Genomic DNA, 19,892 nt, shown 5'->3' with positions numbered 1-19,892 from the left:
CATAATCAATGTAGCGAATTTATAATAATAACTTTCAAAGCAGAATCACTGAAAAACTACATGAAAATTTTTACCTCTGGTGTTAAGATTTCCGAGGTTATGAGTTATAAAAAACGAAATACATATCATAAATAAAACTAAGTAATTTTAGTAAGTTTTAACCATTGAATTAATTACAAATCAATCTTAGTATATATTGATCGTAATTATTCTCGCAATCAAAAATGCTGATTTTAACCACATAAGGGTACGAGCTCAGAGCAATAATAATTTGGGATGCACATTCTATTGTAGGTTAGGTATATTATATGGGATGCACCTTCTATTGTAAGTGAAGGGTACCTTATATTGTAAGTAGTATTGAAGGTAGATTATATAGGATGTGTGTACACCTCTAATTATACGTAAGGTAGAAACCGGCGGTCAAAATAAAGTGAAAATGGCGATTTTAGTCAAGATATAGATTTTACATTTTGCTGCTTTATTGCCGTTTATAGATAAAATAGTATTATTACCTCTATGTAACTAAATATGCAAGAAACACCTATTATGAAAAGACACTAGGCTGATAAATATACCTTTCTGCTCGCCAAATGGTCTTTTGGTTGAGATAATAAACGTTTTCATATTGGCAGCCTAAAATTAACCCCAATGCCCAGTTTAGTTAATTATTTTCTGTTCAGTCTGACGCATTGAGTGGCTTTTGCTGAGAATGGAAGCACGTGTAACAAAAAAAACTAAAATATTCATGCAAGTATGTGTTTAATGTAATTCATCTTTAACCATAATCACCACAAAAACATAAAATTACTTTGCTGGCCCCTAAACGAAACGCTGCAATTTTGTGCTCAAAATTATTTCGAGGAATATATGAAAGTTTTGTAAAAATGCAACTCAGCTAAGTTTTATCGCTGCACTATAAGAGGAAAGTGTTTGGTTAATAACTATCCCAACCTCGCAAACGATAAATAGAAGAAAAGGCCGTTACTCTAAGAATAAATTTCAGAACAAGTAGTGTTCGTACCTCCCCTATTCTTTCCGCAACATCACCCTTGAAATTATGTTTTTCCTTAATAATAACTTTCACCGATACTTTTCTTTTTTATTATTATTATTATTTTTCAGTGCAAACACAATATGCTTGTTTTATGGTCAGTAGTTTTTCCATAAAAAACAGTATTCAGGAAAACTACTTTTTCCTTGGTAATAACTTTTTGTCTTAAACAAATTTGACAATCTTTTACATGAGCAAAAGGAACTCATAGACCAAGAGCTGACCCCCCCAAAAACACGATTTATCTCTTTTATGGCTTGTGGCCGGTTAAAATAATAAAAAAATGCAATTTAAAACTTTGGCTCGAATCCCCCCCACTAATTTTGGGTCACACGGCCTTGCGTGGGTGGATGAAAGGTCAAAAAAATGAAAAATATCAAAGTGATGAGAATTAAAATGGCTAAAAACTATATAATAGCATTAAATTAATAAGAAAAAACCCGTAGCTAATTTCCCCCCCAGCTATGTTGGGGCGAACGTGGTGCCCCCCAGGGGTAAAGTATCGATTATTAAACTTAAAAAAAAAATGATCACTTTCGTGGGGGGGAATTTTACAGGGTATTAGTTTCAATTATTTTGATTGCCAAAAAAAATTTTTTTTGTTCCTCTTTATTTGGTTCAAGTCGAGTATTGTTCGAACTTACGCATGACTGTTTAAGTTGCGAGAAAACCCCCCAAAGTTTGAACGTTTTTTCATTAAAAAAAACTCGTAGCAATCCCCCCCCCCCCACACCTATGGAGGGGGTTGCTACGCGGTGCGCAGTTTTACAACGTGGTGCCCCCCCCCCCCCCCCAGGGGTGAATTGTCGATTGATTAAATTAAAAATAAATGATCACTTTCGTGGAGGGAATTTTACAGAGTATACATTTAATTGCAAAACAAAATATCTCCTCCCCAGCAATTATAAGTCTACTAGCTGCATTGCCAGGCGTTGCACGGTCTACCTCAAAAATGTACGTATATTCGGCGTTCTAAGCATTTTATACAATTATATAAAATTTCTCGCTTTCATTACATTTCTTATTGCTGCTCCACTCTTATTAGTCAAAGCGCAATGTTATATAGCCTATAGCCTTCTCAATAAATGGACTATTCAACATAAAATGAATTTTTCAGTTCGAACCCGTCGTCCCTGTAGACCAAGAGCTGAGCCCCCAAAACACGGTTTATCTGTTTTATGGCGGGTGGCCGGTTAAAATAATAAAAAAATGTGATTAAAAATGTTGGCTCTAATCCCCCCCCCCCCTCCGCCCACTATTTTCGGGTCACACGCTCGCATGGGTGGATGAAAGGTCAAAATAAAAGAAAAATATTAACATAAGTGAAATGGCTAAAAATTATATAATAACATTAAATTAATTAAAAAAAATCACGTAGCAAATCTCCCCCTCCAGCTATGTTGGGGCGAATGTGGGAGCCCCCCCCCCCAGAAGTGAATATCGATTGTTAAAATTAAAAAAAAAAAAATCACTTTCGTGGGGTTGGGGATGGGGAACTTTACAGGGTATTTGTTTCATTATTTTGATTTCCAAAAAATCTCCCCCCCCCCCCCAGTAAGTATGGGTAAATTTGTCAAAAAAAAAAGTTTTTTGTTTCTCTTTATTTGGTCCGAGTCCAGTACTATTTGAACTTTCCCATGACCTCTTAAATTGTAAAAAACAATTTCAATTATTTTATTCGGTAAAAAAAAAACACGTAGAAAATCCCCCCCCCCCAGCTATGTTAGGGCGAACTTGTTGCCCCCCAGGAGTGAATTATCGATTGATTAAATAAAAAAAAAAGATTACTTTCGTAGAGAGGAGGGATTTTCTCAGAGTTTACATTTGATTGTAGCAGGAAAAAATATCCCCCCCCCCCAAAAAAAATGTTTTTAATTTAAATTAGAAATTTTGAAATATTTTTCAAAATGAAAGGAAGCAATTCAGCGTCCGTACATCTGCTTCTACCACTGTGTGCTCAGCATGAAAAGAATGAAGGGGAAAGTATACGCCTGTGATGATTTCTTCTTGCTGTTTCGAGGGCAGTTTCGTCAGTGATCAACTGTAGCCAACACAGTGAAGTCGTTATAGCTGTTGGTTTTTCTTTTCGGAGCACGCTGTACCGCATCCTTAAACTGAAAACGTAAAAAAATCCTTTTTTCAAAAATATATTTTGATGTTTTTATATTATGAGTGTTTTAAAGGGTAATTTTAAGTGTAGCCAGCCACCAGATAAAAGATAATGTTTTGACAGAAACTTTATTTGAAGGAATAAAAGTTTCAAAGATTCGAAAACACTGAAAACTGAAATTCCGTGATTTAGATTTTTCCGAGTTCTTAACAGAAGCAGATTTATATCATCGAGATTGCAAGAACATTTTTATCAAACTAGATAGACACTATCACAACCAATATGCTGAAGGTAAATAAATCTATATGAATTTCCAAATTATTATTTTAAAAATTCATTTAACGCATCGGATTAACGCATTAACATTTACAAGTAAAAACGTCGTTATTGCAATTTTAACATAAAATCACTTTTGTTTGTGAAATAAACTCATAATTACTGGGGTAGGGGGAGATTTTTTTTTTTTGCAATTAAAACAATTAAATGTATACTCTGGAGATAATATACTAAATTATCTTTTATCTGGTGGCTGGCTACACTTAAAATTACCCTTTAAAACACTCATAATATAAAAACATCAAAATATATTTTTGAAAAAAGGATTTTTTTACGTTTTCAGTTTAAGGATTCGGTACAGCGTGCTCCGAAAAGAAAAACCAACAGCTATAACGACTTCACTGTGTTGGCTACAGTTGATCACTGACGAAACTGCCCTCGAAATAGCAAGAAGAAATCATCACAGGCGTATACTTTCCCCTTCATTCTTTTCATGCTGAGCACACAGTGGTAGAAGCAGATGTACGGACGCTGTATTGCTTCCTTTCATTTTGAAAAATATTTCAAAATTTCTAATTTAAATTAAAAACATTTTTTTTTGGGGGGGGGGGGATTTTTTTTCCTGCTACAATCAAATGTAAACCCTTTCAACATAAAATGAATTGAATGAGAAAATCCCTCCTCTCTACGAAAGTAATCTTTTTTTTTTATTTATTTAATCAATCGATAATTCACTCCTGGGGGGCCAACAAGTTCGCCCTAACATAGCTGGGGGGGGGGATTTTCTACGTGTTTTTTTTACCGAATAAATAATTGCAATTGTTTTTTACAATTTAAGAGGTCATGGGAAAATTCGAATAGTACTGGACTCGAACCAAATAAAGAGAAACAAAACTTTTTTTTGACAAATTTACCCATAGTTACTGGGGGGGGGGAGATTTTTTGGAAATCAAAATAATGAAACAAATACCCTGTAAAGTTCCCCATCCCCAACCCCACGAAAGTGATTTTTTTTTTTTAATTTTAACAATCGATATTCACTTCTGGGGGGGGGGCTCCCACATTCGGGGGGGCCCCAACATAGCTGGAGGGGAGATTTGCTACGTGTTTTTTTTTAATTAATTTAATGTTATTATATAATTTTTAGCCATTTCACTTATGTTAATATTTTTCTTTTATTTTGACCTTTCATCCACCCATGCAGCGTGTGACCCGAAAATAGTGGGCGGAGGGGGGGGGGATTAGAGCCAAAATTTTTAATCACATTTTTTTATTATTTTAACCGGCCACCCGCCATAAAACAGATAAACCGTGTTTTGGGGGCTCAGCTCTTGGTCTACAGAGACGACGGGTTCGAACTGAAAAATTCATTTTGTGTTGAATAGTCCATTTATTGAGAAGGCTATAGGCTATATAACATTGCGCTTTGACTAATAAGAGTGGAGCAGCAATAAGAAATGTAATGAAAGCGAGAAAATTTATATAATTGTATAAAATGCTTGGAACGCTGAAAACACGTACATTTTTGAGGTAGACCGTGCAACGCCTGACAATGCAGCTAGTAGACTTATAATTGCTGGGGAGGAGATATTTTGTTTTGCAATTAAATGTATACTCTGTAAAATTTCCTCCACGAAAGTGATCATTTATTTTTAATTTAATCAATCGACAATTCACCCCTGGGGGGGGGGGGCACCACGTTGTAAAACTGCGCACCGCGTAGCAACCCGCTCCATAGGTGTGGGGGGGGGGATTGCTACGAGTTTTTTTTAATGAAAAAACGTTCAAACTTTGGGGGTTTTTTTTGCAACTTAAACAGTCATGCGTAAGTTCGAATAATACTCGACTTGAACCAAATAAAGAGGAACAAAAAAATTTTTTTTTGACAAATTGACCCATAGTTACTGGGGGGGAATTTTTTTTGGCAATCAAAATAATGAAACTAATACCCTGTAAAATTCCCCCCCACGAAAGTGATCATTTTTTTTTAAGTTTAATAATCGATACTTTACCCCTGGGGGGCACCACGTTCGCCCCAACATAGCTGGGGGGGAAATTAGCTACGGGTTTTTTCTTATTAATTTAATGCTATTATATAGTTTTTAGCCATTTAACTCATCACTTTGATATTTTTCATTTTTTTGACCTTTCATCCACCCACGCAGCCGTGTGACCCAAAATTAGTGGGGGGGATTCGAGCCAAAGTTTTAAATTGCATTTTTTTATTATTTTAACCGGCCACAAGCCATAAAAGAGATAAATCGTGTTTTGGGGGGTCAGCTCTTGGTCTATCATGAGGTATATTGCCACCACCTGTAGCGACTAGGGTCATAGAAACCAATGAAATAATTCACTATAAAATATGCATATTAGTTTCTAGAGTGAGAAAGTTCATCAAACTTTTGTAGAAGGAAACAATTAAGCATTTACCACTTGCTATAAAAATTTGTGACATCACACAGGAAAAAATTGAATAACGGATACAAAAAGCACACAGACACACACATACTAGTTTGTCTCAAAAGAAAGCTTCATTGGGTACCATAACAATAGCTTTTCAATTTAGACGTGTTTAGACTGAGATTATAAGCTGAAATGAAATATGAGCTACATACGGGTGCCAAATTTCGTACAAAATGCGTATTTAGACCATAGAGCAGGAATTAGTAACTGGAGGGTGCAAGTTCACTCATTGGCTTAGGAAAAGCTGAAGCAAAGGTCCCAAATCACGGGATTCAACTACGACGAACGGACGACATGTTTTGCGTAATACTATGAAAAAAAAAAGATTTCGTTCAATACTTTACTTCAAATGCTATAATGTGACTTAGAATATTTGCTTCAAGAGTAAAAGGCTTCACTCTCTCTACCTTTTATTTCTTCTCGATGATTTCGACCCAGTATTTTCAAATAAATTATATGGGTCATTCTCCAGAAAATGCAGCTTTTGAACGCAAATATTTTTCAATTTCGAAACCTTTTGTTTTCTTTTCTTTAGAAGTAACCATAAACAATGGCCCAGCTAAGTTCCAATTATTTTACTCATAAATAAAGAAAATAAAAATAATGCCTTGTTCACGAAAATAAAAAAAAAGAAAAAAACTTTTAATATTTAAAAATTGAGGCCAATTTAATATCAAAGTAGTATTTTTGTTAATTGTGCAAACACTCAGCTATTTTAATGATTAATGGGAATATAATATTAAGCTCTCTTAGTTAAAGTATGGCTTAGTTAGTAGTTTTAAATGTATGTTAAAAAATAGTATTTATTAAATTTGAGGATATACTGGCAATTTATAATTTTGATAGAATGCCTATTATTGATGTATTTCCCCTTCATCATTTATTTTCACCTCAGAAATAATGACATTGATAAGGTCTGTCACGGAGGTGAGATTCACAGAGGTGAGGATCTTTCCATTAATATAGGCCTAATAGATACATTTTTCATGGATTTTTTTTTCTTCGTTGCTACAATCTGCACATGTTAAGCATATGAAAACATGTTCACTTCTTTTTTTACATTAATTTACATCCCTGTAATTTAAATTCACCGAGGTGAGAAGTCAGAATAACCACATTAAGTTTTTAAAGCAAAATCTATCTTCTTGCTTTGCGTCAAAAATCTCACAACTTCAATTATGGCTGAAAATAAACAAGGGGGCTTCCTCGTATCATGGAAAATAAAATTTGATGTCATTACTGCCATGTGTTAATGAGGAATGGCATTTTGTGTTTAGGTAACGGAGGTGAGAGTTTTTTGTGTGACGTGACCCCTTGTCCTTCTAAAACAAAATAAAACACAAGATTAAAAAAATAAATATACTTAAACAATTAGTATTTGAGACACTAGTGAAAGGAATAATAAATAAATAAGTACAGTAGAACCTCCATTAAGGGACACCTCCGAATAAGGGACACCTCTATTTAAGGGACATTTTTTCTGGTCCCAGTCCCTTTGAATGGGGACTTCCATGTATTTACCTCTAATTAAGGGACACTCTGTTTAAGGGACAGTCACAAAGCAAAAAATAATATATAAGCACTTTAGAAATAGTGGATTTACTAAAATTCAAGATTCACGTTTCCTGTAGAAATTAATTGAGGTAAGTTTGACATGAACATATTTGAAGGAAACAAGTAATATGTTGTAAAAAAACATGCTGAAATTAACAGGCATGATTTGCCCTCTTAACAGTTTATTCAAGTAGGTTCTGGGACGACGGAGGGTGCATAGCAACTAAATAGCTTGGTATATATAATTTAAACTTTGAACATTAATTGTAATTTACATAGTATTACATTATAAATTATATAACATAAGGCAAGTGCATGTAATGAATTACTTCAAAAGTATCTCTGTATGCTGCAAAACTTTGCCATAACAAAATGTTTGATTAAATTTTAATTAATAAAATAATATAAACTTAGAAATTTGAATAATTGTATTTTTTATTTAGCATATATATGAAACATTTTCAGTATTTAATCTTAAATGTTAATATTTAATGTTTATTGTGATATTAAACTGCTAAGTACACGGCACGCATCAATTCATCCACCTCCGAATAAGGGACACCTCTATTTAAGGGACAAAATATCTGGTCCCCTTAGTGTCCCTTATTGAGAAGTTCTACTGTACGTACTTTTAATTAAACAAGTTATTAAGCAACATAAACAGTCACACAAGGTGTGTGACATGCTACAGAGGTGAGAGTTCACATGTTGTGAACCAAAAATATACTAAAATAAAAATTATTATTCGAAAATTGTTGGCAGGTTTAAATAGATATATTTTTGATGAAATTAAAAATCATTGTTAAATGAATTGTTCCTTAAAACTTTTTCTGTAAAAGGCGTGTGACAGAAAAGTTACACTTTTTGAAGAATGATCCATAATACAAGTATTCTAATTACGTTATTATTATTCTTACCTTGTTATCCTCTCACCAATTTATGAAGAAAGTGTCAAAACAGCAACTAATAGAATAGTTACCTTACGTGTATTTTTGCTTATCATTATCACTATAAAAGTACAACATTAATTATGCGAAACAGATGGAGACTGAAATTACTGATTTTTCAAATGACTAATTAAATAAAGGAAAAAATTTCAAGGTGAAACAAATAAAGTGAAAAACATAAAAATCTCTACATTTTTTATCACATTACTTGCAAATAAAATAGACAGCTGACTAGTCCAGTTTGAAATGACCATTAAACTAAATCCGCAATTTGGTAAAAGAAGATAGAAATTGCATTTGCTTCAGATTCACTCTGACGAAAGGAAGTTGGGAAATGTGCGGCAAAGTGAAATAGATGAGCAAATTGAAATGATTAAATATTTACCCTGTTTTATCGCCACCTATTTGATAGTATTTTAACTATGTAGTAACACCTGTGGTCTATTCCAGTCAGGAAAAAAATCTCTGAAGATCAAAGCAGATGATAATCTAAGCAACTTTCAAAAATTGATAGATATATTGTAATACTTTGTTGAAGGGAAAAAATTATTTTTCTCATTTCAAAATTAAGAATGTCTTGCAATTTTAAATATTAATTGCGATCTTTTAATATTCGTTGCAGAACTTATTCATTTAATATTTAGCTTATTTTTGTTTTGAATGTTATGTAGGATTAGTCAAGTGCATGCGGGGCCCAGTGTTTCATTTACTTTTTCAAAAGTTATAAACGACAATTTAAAAAAAAAATTGGTTTGATTGAGATTAAGTCTAACGTAATATTAAATATAAAGACAAAATATTTTTGAATTAAAAAAAAATATTTTACCTTTTACTTTGTTCCCTAAGAAAGACTTTTTTTTTAATGCCATCTTTTTTTTTTTTAATTTACTGCCAAAAATAAAAAATATTGCTTCAGTCCAAGTTTTATCATAAAATACACTGTTGGTCCTTCATATGCTACAATGTTCAAAACAAATTCTCAATTTGTCCATTTTGAAAAGGTAAGTTATCTTAACTATTCCACTTCGCCCCACATTCCCTTGCTAGCAGCCATTAGAGGACTTTGACGTGCACATTTTAATTTCCAAACGTGAAAGTTTTCGTTCAACCAATGTTTCGTTTGATCAGCATTCGGATAAACCATGTCCTACTGCAAGTGAAATATCTTAGGTAACAATTTCTTCTTTTTATAACATTAGGAGTAGTGTTCTTAACAGGCCATTGCTCACCATCACTGAAAGCATGGAGCTATTTTTACAACATGTTTTCAGTTACGTCTAATATCGTATTGTGAAGGTCAGTCAAGTTTTGGTATAACAATCTAAAGAAAATTTTTGACCTGTTACATTCTTGGCCAGGGTGGGTAACTTTTTTATAATGAAATTATAGAGGACATTTTTGGCAGATGTGCGAAAGGCATCAGGAACAACTCTTTGAGTTTTTTTTTTTTTTTCAATTTGTCACTAAATTTTTATATGGATACTCTAAAATATTGCAATAAATGTATTACTTTATCTCATGCAAATATAAGAACATAGGTATACTAACTGAACTTGTTTATGTACCCCATGTAGCAGTTACCATACTAAATATAGCAATTATTTGGACTTCGGCAGTTAGTCGAATATGGTGCGTCACCTGTTATTACTTTTAAGACATTGTTCTCGGATAAAATTGAAAACCTCAGGGTAAAAAAGGGGACAGCTCCATTTCTGGTTGACGGGAGAGCTCCCAGGAGTAACAACTGATTATACAAGGAAACATTATATTTTATTAAAATGTCATAGAAATTGATTTGATTGCGTTAAATTTTGACATGATATTGAATATAAAGGAAAAAGAATTAAAAATAAATTTGTAAGGCGTTCCTTTATTTTGTAATTACTAAACTTAATAAAACTTTCTTTTTGTAAGCTTTTAAAACTGGGTAGTCCTTTTCTAGCACCGAGGTCTTCAATTTAGAATTTAAAATATCATTTTCAAGCACAATGGTATATGCATAAGAAATATGAAACTAACCTTGAAAATAGCTTTTCGTCCTCAAGTAACTAACACTTAATCTGAGTATTGATAGTTTGTCCAGTTTAGATAATACACTCTGTTCAAAGGGAAGAAGACTAGCTAAAGTGTCCAGTTCAGCGTTGAGTCGCTCACGATGCCGTTTACTAGGATTTGATTTCGTCTGTCCATCTTTTGGAGGAACCCGTACGCTGCAAGAAAAAAATCAGAATTAGTTAATTGACATAGATTGCATTCAGAAATCAATAAAATTTATTCAGTAACGTTTCTGAAATTGTTTCCGATAAAAGCTAAGGAGAATTTATGAAAAATTAAGGTTTGTTTCAGTCCAATTTAAAGTAGCTTTGGCCATTATAAAAAGATAACGTTCTCTTAAATGATTTACAATGACCTCACCTTAAACGGAATGTTACGGTTACACATGTCTTGTCACATTTTGAAAAACCAACATAGCACATAGTAACGAACATCACGATTACAGCTGTTTCAAACGTGTTTTTGAATATTATGTTAAGTTCATGAACTTCAGATGGATATATGTGTGGAAAATTAATTGATGGAATGCACTAGGGGCCAAGAAAAACAAAGTAATAAAGGGAAAATTTTCTATGAGACGAGCAAATAGACTTTTTTTCTATTTCATAGAGCCAGAGGATTGACGAGAGACCAATCTCGTCTGCTTAGTCAGAAACTGCGGTTCCGGCCATTATTGAGGTCCGGCTCGGAATCGGAGTAGGATTAGTTTTATGGGGAGGATGGAGGAAGGGTGTTCGACGACCAAATAGATAATAGGTCCCATCTTAGCTCTTAGCAGCCCTGTATAGTGTGTCCCTGTATGACTCGGATTATTACCATGTGTAGGGATTTTTAATAGCAGCCTTTCATACTACTATCTGCATTTGACCACTACCTCTCTCAGAACTAGCCAGCTTTGCACCTGGTAAGAAGCAGCTCCAAAATTCTACATGCAATGATTTCCCCCCCCCCTCTTATATGTTTTTTAGAAAATTTTGTTATCGTGGTCTTAAGTACCTGCAATGAGCTGACTTTTTGGTCTGTGCGGACGACCTCGAAGTTACCTTTTTCTCGAGTTAATGTTTCGCAAATAAGAATTAGACTAAAATTTGAATTTACACACATCAAAGAAAATGTTTCGAGCTGCAATAACGTACAGATAATTTTTCAGTTCAAATTTTGACCCAAAATTTGCTTTACACGGAATCTATATACGATGCAAAGATAATCGCTTAGTTACCTTTGCATCTACACTAAAATAAATTTCATTCATAAGTCGTTTAGATTTTTTTTTTTATAAATCTGATCAGCTTTTGCAGATCAGTGTAACTAATTTTTGCTATGATATCATAAGAAGTTTTATTCCATAAAATTATTAATGTGTAATGGTTTAACCTGCAAACGCATTTGCATATTTCTTTTCTCAATCGAAAAGAATTTATAGCAATTCAAACGGAAACGTCAAATAAAATGATTTGAATATGCACACAACCCCTTTTCTGGAGCTAAAAGTAGAATTGCTAGGTATCTATACTGAAATATGCTGCAAGTTTATAATGACAACGTTTGACGTTGCCATACAGTAATATCATGACGTTGCCATACAGTAGCTCTGTGGCTTCGAGATCTTTTTATCCTCTTTTCTTTTTTTGCTTCTTTTCTTTCTTTACTCCCAATGGAAAGAGATGGATTGCTTCTTCTTTGTGCTCGTACCGTATAATCGTCTCGGTAACGGAAGGGTCAGTAATCGCGGTTCGCAAAAAAGAAGCAACCTGAAACAGAAAGTCGTGCCATTGTTTGAAGAGCGGTTCTTGGGATAAAAACTTAGCTATATATTTGTGGAGAAAGGACTTCTGGAAAAGTTCATTGTTGGTGTTGAAGTGGACAGAGATTTATTGGAATGCATACACGTATATAAATTATGCAAATAAGACTCCGTTAAAAGTTAAAATTAGCCAGATTAATCAAAAGGTTAAACGTAAAATTTAATCGGGAAATTAAAATTGATAAAACAACTACAAAAAAAAAAGCTTTGAGGATGAAATTAATAACAAATAAAAGTGCGGTAAAAGTAGTAAAGTTTATTCGAACTGTAACTAGATACCATGGCCTCTCATAATTCTCTCACTTAAAAACGTTTTTATATCATAATTGGTTTTGATCTGTTATCAATCCACTGCTCGACGGAGGTTTATATTTCTGAAGCATTTTTTTTTCTTGTCTTATTATATAACAGAAAACCATCCGTCTAGGCATGATGGGTGAAAATTGCTTCTACATTTGAACGAAGCAGTTGTCTGTTCGGTGATATAGTAAAACCTGTGAAGTTGACCACCCTTGTAAATTGACCACTCGTCTAAGTTGACCACTTTTTTCAGGCACGGAATTAGCCCTTATCATATAAATTAACCTTTGTAAGTGGACCACCTGTTTAAGTTGACCACTAAAGTAATGCATCGCAGGTGGTCAACTTACACAGGTTTCACTGTATATTGATATTGAAATTTTAACCCTAACTCCATTCGATTAAGCCTAAACTAAACTCCATTAGAAAGCGTTCATTTTTGACCTAAATTTACTACCCATTCTCCTAAAATTAGTCTTACCAGTTAACAGTTAATCCAGTTCAGCCTCGTCAAAATAAAGCATTGCTTTGCATGTCAACAATACCAAAAAATATTATCAAATTATCATGCCATGGAGCGAGTTTCACTGTTGGTGATTTCAGGAGCGTTACTCGATCAGTGATTTGACTATTATATATATATATGAGGCTGCATTTGTTTTATTTTATTTTTTTGCACATTCGTGTCAACAAGGGTGTCTATGACATGCAGCCAAATACCATCCTACTAAATCCGAATAACCTACACACCTTCTCTCCTTGAGCGCTCTAAGCATAAAACAAATCATAATTAAAAGCAATGCACAATGTGAAACAGCGAAAACTTTTGTTGATAAAAACAAAAGCTGCAAGTGTTTAAAATGTTACTTTAACAGGCACCATCTTTTGTTTTGTTTCATCAAGCAATTTAACATTCATTCTTCTTCAGGGTAGCCATTATTCTCCAGAGGTTATTATCCTTCTAATCCAGTCGTTCAAACAACATATTAAAGCACGTCGTTTATTTAGTGCCTGGAATAGCATTTACTGGTCGTACACCTTGAAGAAGATTGTTTGTTACCCCTGCACAAATACAATGAGACGACACGATCCAAGTCAGTGGTGTCTGAAGTGTTTTATTTTACTTGAATATCAAGTCTGGATGCAGCGCTTGACGGATCTTTGACGGCGGTAAATTTGCATTATAATTGATGGGTCTCACCTGCTTGGGGCAAAAACTTTTAAATGGTACATGTTTGATGATGAAATGATTAACAGAAGTTCAAAAGACGAATTTAATTGTTTGAGTACGGAAGTTAAAGTTGGGTCATTGTTTGAAAATGAAATGATTAATCAAACTTTAAACTTGACTATTGTATCTGGGACGCGATATTTGAGCAATTCATTTTACGAAAAAGACATGATTAAAATAAATTAGGATCAAAATCGGTTAGGTGTATCTTAATAAATGTGATTCAAATAAATGTTTGATAACAATTCTACTCAATTAATTTATAAGAAAAGTTTTTAATGAATACAGTTAAAAAAAAAAGAAATTGTTCAGAGAGCGATTTTGAAATCGTGTTTAAGAACAAAAAGTAAAAGTTGGTACAATCTGAAAAGAAAAGAAAGCAAGAAAAAAAGAAAGAAACTTTTTAAGAAAGTTTTTTTTTTTAATTTTTTATTTCAGACTACTCAAAAGTTTTGTCAGTTTAGTGAGATTTGCTTAGATCCGAAACGGCAGTATTTTAAAGGCATCGATATGTTTAAGGAAATTGTAAAATTGATTTTAACCTTCATAGGACAAAAGCTCTGTTGGGTACTATATGGTGAAGAAAAAAACTATAATTAACAAAAATTCTAAGGAAGGGAATAACGTTTTTTAGGGCAGATACTTTAATGCATACGTGTAATAAAAGGTGACTGATAAAAATTTCTAAAGCTGCCTTTAACAAGGTTTAGAAAATGAATTCAAATTGATACATTTTTATTGGAAGCTAAAACGGTATAAGGTTAACCGGAATGTATAATATGAGCAATAAACAGGTATAAGTTTTCAGATTTTTAGAAAAATAAAGCGTTCAATAGAAGTTTTGAAAAGCTGACCATCTACGTTGCACACAAGTTTTTAGTCAAGAGGAAAGGATTTTCAGAAGATGAAAAAATGAGTTTGATTTCTGTACATTAAAAAATTACTATTGCTCCAAGAATTTAAACTACTTTTTAAAAACATTTTTAAGAAACCTAAACTTTGGCGACAGATTACGTTTTAATAAACAAAAAACTAGCCATTAGATACAGCATAAATTTAGCAAATGGTACTTATTAATAGCAGAAAAAAACACCGACGCATAGAAAACAGCAAGAGAATTAACAGAAATTTTATATGTTTTGAAGAGACACGAAATATTGTACGACTGATGACGGTAGAAATTAGCTTTTAACAGAAATTTAACTTATTTTCAGATGGCTGGAGAGAGGAGGGGGTGGGCAGAACAAAACACAATATTTAAAAATATTTACAATGAGTAAGCAACTATCGGGAAAATGTAGAAAACTCTATCAGAAACACATTCGTCCCAAAATATCTTTGATATTAATATAACAAATATCTTGTTATGTTTGGAATGTAAATAGGTAAGATTTTCTAAATTTGGCTTTTAATAATGCAACTTCGGCTACAGACAATGCATGGAAGATTTCCACATAGCCCCTTGCTACATGTGTGTAGAGACGACGCAGCTGAAAATGCGTTTTATATAAACGCTGAAGTTGGCAGCCTATTCCAAACTCGTTTTAAATTTTGATCCCTTTTGGAGAAGTATTGTGATTAAATGTGATTGTGAGAGTTGCGTTATTTCACTTGCTGTTGAGAAAAATCAAAATCACAGCCTTAAATAAGGTTGTATGCTTATAGCTTCCCAAACTGAAAATTATTCGTGCAACGTCGGTCTATAATAATACAGTAAACTCCCGATTATCCGCGGAATAGGGTTGCACGGTAACCGCGGATAATCCAAATAATAGAATGGAAAAGATACTAGTGTATACAATAGCTAAAATATATGAACGATACTCACACATGCATTTGAATTATGGCTAGAAACATTGCTACATTTCATATACTAACATTGAATGTAAAAAATATACATAAAAGCTAAAATCGAACGATAATACAATCATTTATTTAAAAAAAAATTAATGACTGCTAAGAAAAAAATCTTGAAAAGACCCGTAGATAATATGAACCGCGGATAATCCGACCGCCGATAATCAGGAGTTTACTGTATTATTCTTTATTTATGTAAGAAGACGATTAATAAGAAGCTTCTTCAACTTTTATAGTGCTAACGTTGGGCTCCATTGGACTCACATTGCAGCCGTTTTGACAATGAACAGAAAACTTTACAGAAACTGGCTTCTATATAACTCAACGTTACCATTAATGTTCTTAACAAAATAATGCCCTACCATAAAAGTCTTCGAGGTCCCGTAGCATAATGGCTTCCAATTACATATTGAGAAAAAATATTTATTTTGACAAGTAAAATGAAAGAAAGAAAGAAGCGTGCGATTACAGACATTATTTTACAAATAACAGCTATATTCCATTGCTACAGAGAAAAAAAATCGTATTTGTTTTTCCTTACCTAAAATTTCAGGTTTTCGGAATCCTAACCATTCATGATTTTTGGCAAAAGCATTCGTCAAACCACATTCGAATAAAGGACTTTGCAATGTGCCCGCTTTGTCAACAAGATCAACCGATGAAGAATTGACCATTGATGTCCTAAAGATTTAACATTATTTTGTAAAAATCGGAAGATGTTGTTTCAGACTTTCAGTCAAAAACAGCAAATGTACAACAGCTGTTACGGAATGAGCGAAATTATTTCTCCAATCAAGACAAAGAATATTGGTTACATTCTAACCTGGCCAGAGAACCGCACGAATAGTGCAATAATGAAAATAATTAAACTAGGTAGCAATCAAAAGATCCTATTGGGACATTTTTTGACGTAAAAATGATTTGCTCTCGTGGCCCCCGTTATCAAACTATAAGGTTTGAAAGTGAGCCGAAGTTTTATGAAAAGCGCCAAATTTAAAGACTTTGGGGGGGGGGGGGGAATTGAAGGTACCAAGTTCTTACCAAGGATCTCACGGTCTGCAAATGGCATTACATCAATCCGCAAGGCGTGTGGAAAATGTATTCCATTACTCACTAAATTTAACGACTTTTCTTAAAATTTTGGCATACTTTAAGGTTTTATATTTTTTAAAGAGGACACTAGGGCAAATTATTTATGCTTCCAGTAACATGTTTTTCTATATGCTCTTTTGATTGCTACTTATATAGTTTTTTTTTTTTTTCATGATTACACTATCGTATGGTTTCATGGTGAGTAGCCAAAAGACGTAAACTTTAAGTTAAACTATCAACAATGAAAAGAAGTGAAAAACAATACAAATGAATAATATATAGCAATACTCACACAAATTAGTATTTTAATAAAGTGAAATCTGCCCATCGTTGAAGTGAAAAACAAACCTATAAATTTTTTAAATAGCATTGTACGAAGTGGAGCAATGATTATTTACATATATATAATAGCAATATAATATTTGAACAAGAAAGAACGTAAAATTGAATCAAAATCCCAAAATTCCTTCTTGTTCAAATTTTATATTGCTATTAAACTTATAGCCAGTCCACCAGTATCAAAGTGCTGTCTATGGCGCCTATTGAACTAAGTTGTGAAGCTTGATTCAATTAAGTTTAATTTGTTTTTGTCCAGGTTAAAAGTACAGTTTATGTTAATAATTCTTAGTATATATATATATATATATATATATAATACTGGCTTTCCTATTGAACCCTAAGTACATAAAAGTCACTTCGCTCGTGTTGATTCAGTTGACCTGACGAAGACAGCAGCGCAAATGCGTCATATTATGATTGCTACTACGGACCGAATGCAGTGTTTGCTCTCATCATATAGCTGAGTGAAAAGGGGAATTGAATGGTGGAGAACATAAGAAAGAGAAATCAAGAAATAATAGTAAAAGAGAGAGAGAAAAAAAATACTTGAAAAGGTAACCTTTGCTGATATTAAGACCCGTCACGCAACATTTAACGCGTGGTCAGAGCGAGCAAGTACTCACTGTTTACATATATGGGTCTTAATGACTGCAGGGGAAGGCAGTTAACGACCTCAAGTAGGCTTTATAATTTTATCAGTCGTCTGATCTCTTGAAACAAGTTACAAGCATGAAAATGCATTGGTAAACTTGATAATAGGATTAAAACGTCGATCTTTCATAACTAAATTAAATATTTGAGCAACTAATAGTCATGAGCTTGTTCAAAATCGTGATTAAATGTGGCTTTTCTTTGCTTTTTAATTCATGGTTATTGAGTTAAATATGCACGGTTAGCGCACAGCTCTTATTTTACGTGTTTGACTTGTATTCTGTCGTTTTATTGACAGTGTATAATTTAGTTAAACTAGTTTATTTTGATATGAAATTGATCTTTTATGCAAAATACTACTGAAACGTTCATTTAACATTGTATTTTACTTTGTTTGAATTATAGATTATGAAATGATGTCTGTATTTATCTTATGGAAGTATGTCTGTGCTTGTGTTCAATTTGTCGGAAATTGAATTGATAGGCTGCTCCTCGGGGAAATGTTTTACTCTTGTCTGAAGGAAAAATGTATTAATGGAGCTCTATGTTAACACAAATCCGATTATGTAGAGCAAGGGTCTCCAGCCTACATCCCGCGGACCAAATCCAGCCCACGAACAGACTTTGTACGTCCCGAAAGAAGCTGACAAACTGAAAAGAGAATAAAAAACGAGGAAAAAAAAGTATTTTGTTTGATAATATGTATTGTTTTAAGCCTTTTTAAAGGATATTAGGCGCGAAAAATCTCTGAAACTAACACTAAGGGATTAATCAAAAAAATATCGTGGATTTATGGGAGTGAGAGGGCCTGCACTAACAACACTATCCGAATTGAAATGTTGTTGTATTGTTGACCCGCCGCACTTCTAAAAATTTTTCAAAGTGGGTCTTGAGTTAAAAAGGTATATAAATAAATAAATGCATTTTTTCATAACAAAAGATTATTTAGAAACGCGTTTCTCTTGAATTCCGAAAAATAATTTAGAATGAACATGTGTGTTTTTTTTTTTTTTTTTTTAGTACCCCTCCTCAAGTATGCAAAGCACGTGCATGCATATAGAGCATTTGAGATCAGGATTGGGTAGAAATCTTTCCATTCTGTATCACCAGCCCACGTAAAAAAAAGTAGGGGAATGACAGGCAAAGTGAAATAATAAAGATAACTTACTTTTTTTCAAAATGAAAAAGTGGTATATTGTTCGGAAAATTTCGGTACATGTAGAAAAAACAATATATTTTGTAATAAAACTTGCATTGAAGCATTATTTTTTATTTTTGGCAGTAAAGATGTACCTAAAAAAAGTTGGGAATTTTTCTTTTTCTTTCTTTTTTTTTTTTTTTTTTTTATTATTCTGACAAAGTGAAAAATAAAGTATTTTTCTAATGAAATATTTCCTATTCGATTATTAAAGATATATTTGGTCAAATAAATGAGTAAATAAAAGAGTTAATGAATTAATGAAAAGAAACTGAAACAATAAACGAATAAATCAATAAATGAACAAGTTAATAAATGAGAAAAAAATCAGTTAATAACATAGTGAATGAATAAGAAAATGTGTGAATGAATGAAAATAAGGGAATTATTAAATGAATGGATAAATAAGGGGAATATTAAAAGAATGAATGCAAATGAAATAACTAAGTGAATGTAGAAGTGATTTGATAAAAATTTAATAATTGAATGAAATAAATGAACTTTTTCACTTTGCCCCATACACTTTGCCCAACACGCATTTGACGTACTGTACAAAGCATTTAAAATACAAATACGCTTAATATTATAACAAGAAGTTTATCATTGGATAATAACAAATATAATTTTTGATTTGCAAAAATATTACAATATGAGCATCAGTTTTTGACAATTCCTTGTATTATCATATTCTTTAATTTTCAGAGGTAATTTTTTCTTAACTGGAATAGACTACATGTGTTACTACATAGTTAAAATATTACTAGATAGGTGACGCTTAAAGTAGAGCAAATATTATTTGCAGTCTTTCACTTTGCTCCGATGTTTCACTTTGCCCCATATTCCCCTACTTCATATAAATAATGTCAATTATAATATAAAATTTAGACTAAAATACATTTAATACTGTTCATCATTAATTCCTTTTTAAGCACTTTTAATATACGTGACAGGTTTGTCACAG

General features: G+C 32.8%; 1 protein-coding gene across 1 annotated transcript in view; it reads right to left on the bottom strand.

Annotated features, from left to right (window-relative positions):
* The window catches only part of LOC129231378 (aryl hydrocarbon receptor protein 1-like), a 198,980-nt gene that overhangs the window by 105,023 nt on the left and 74,065 nt on the right, over positions 1–19,892 (bottom strand). The window contains exon 2 of the mRNA XM_054865675.1: positions 10,424–10,614. Coding sequence (XP_054721650.1) covers positions 10,424–10,614 — 191 coding nt within the window. The remainder of the gene's footprint in view (positions 1–10,423; positions 10,615–19,892) is intronic.

The sequence above is a fragment of the Uloborus diversus genome, chromosome 10 (genome assembly GCF_026930045.1).
Source record: "Uloborus diversus isolate 005 chromosome 10, Udiv.v.3.1, whole genome shotgun sequence".
Classification (NCBI taxonomy): Eukaryota; Metazoa; Arthropoda; class Arachnida; order Araneae; family Uloboridae; genus Uloborus; species Uloborus diversus.
Note: the sequence above shows the minus strand (reverse complement) of the source record. Positions and strands in the feature narration are given on the sequence as shown.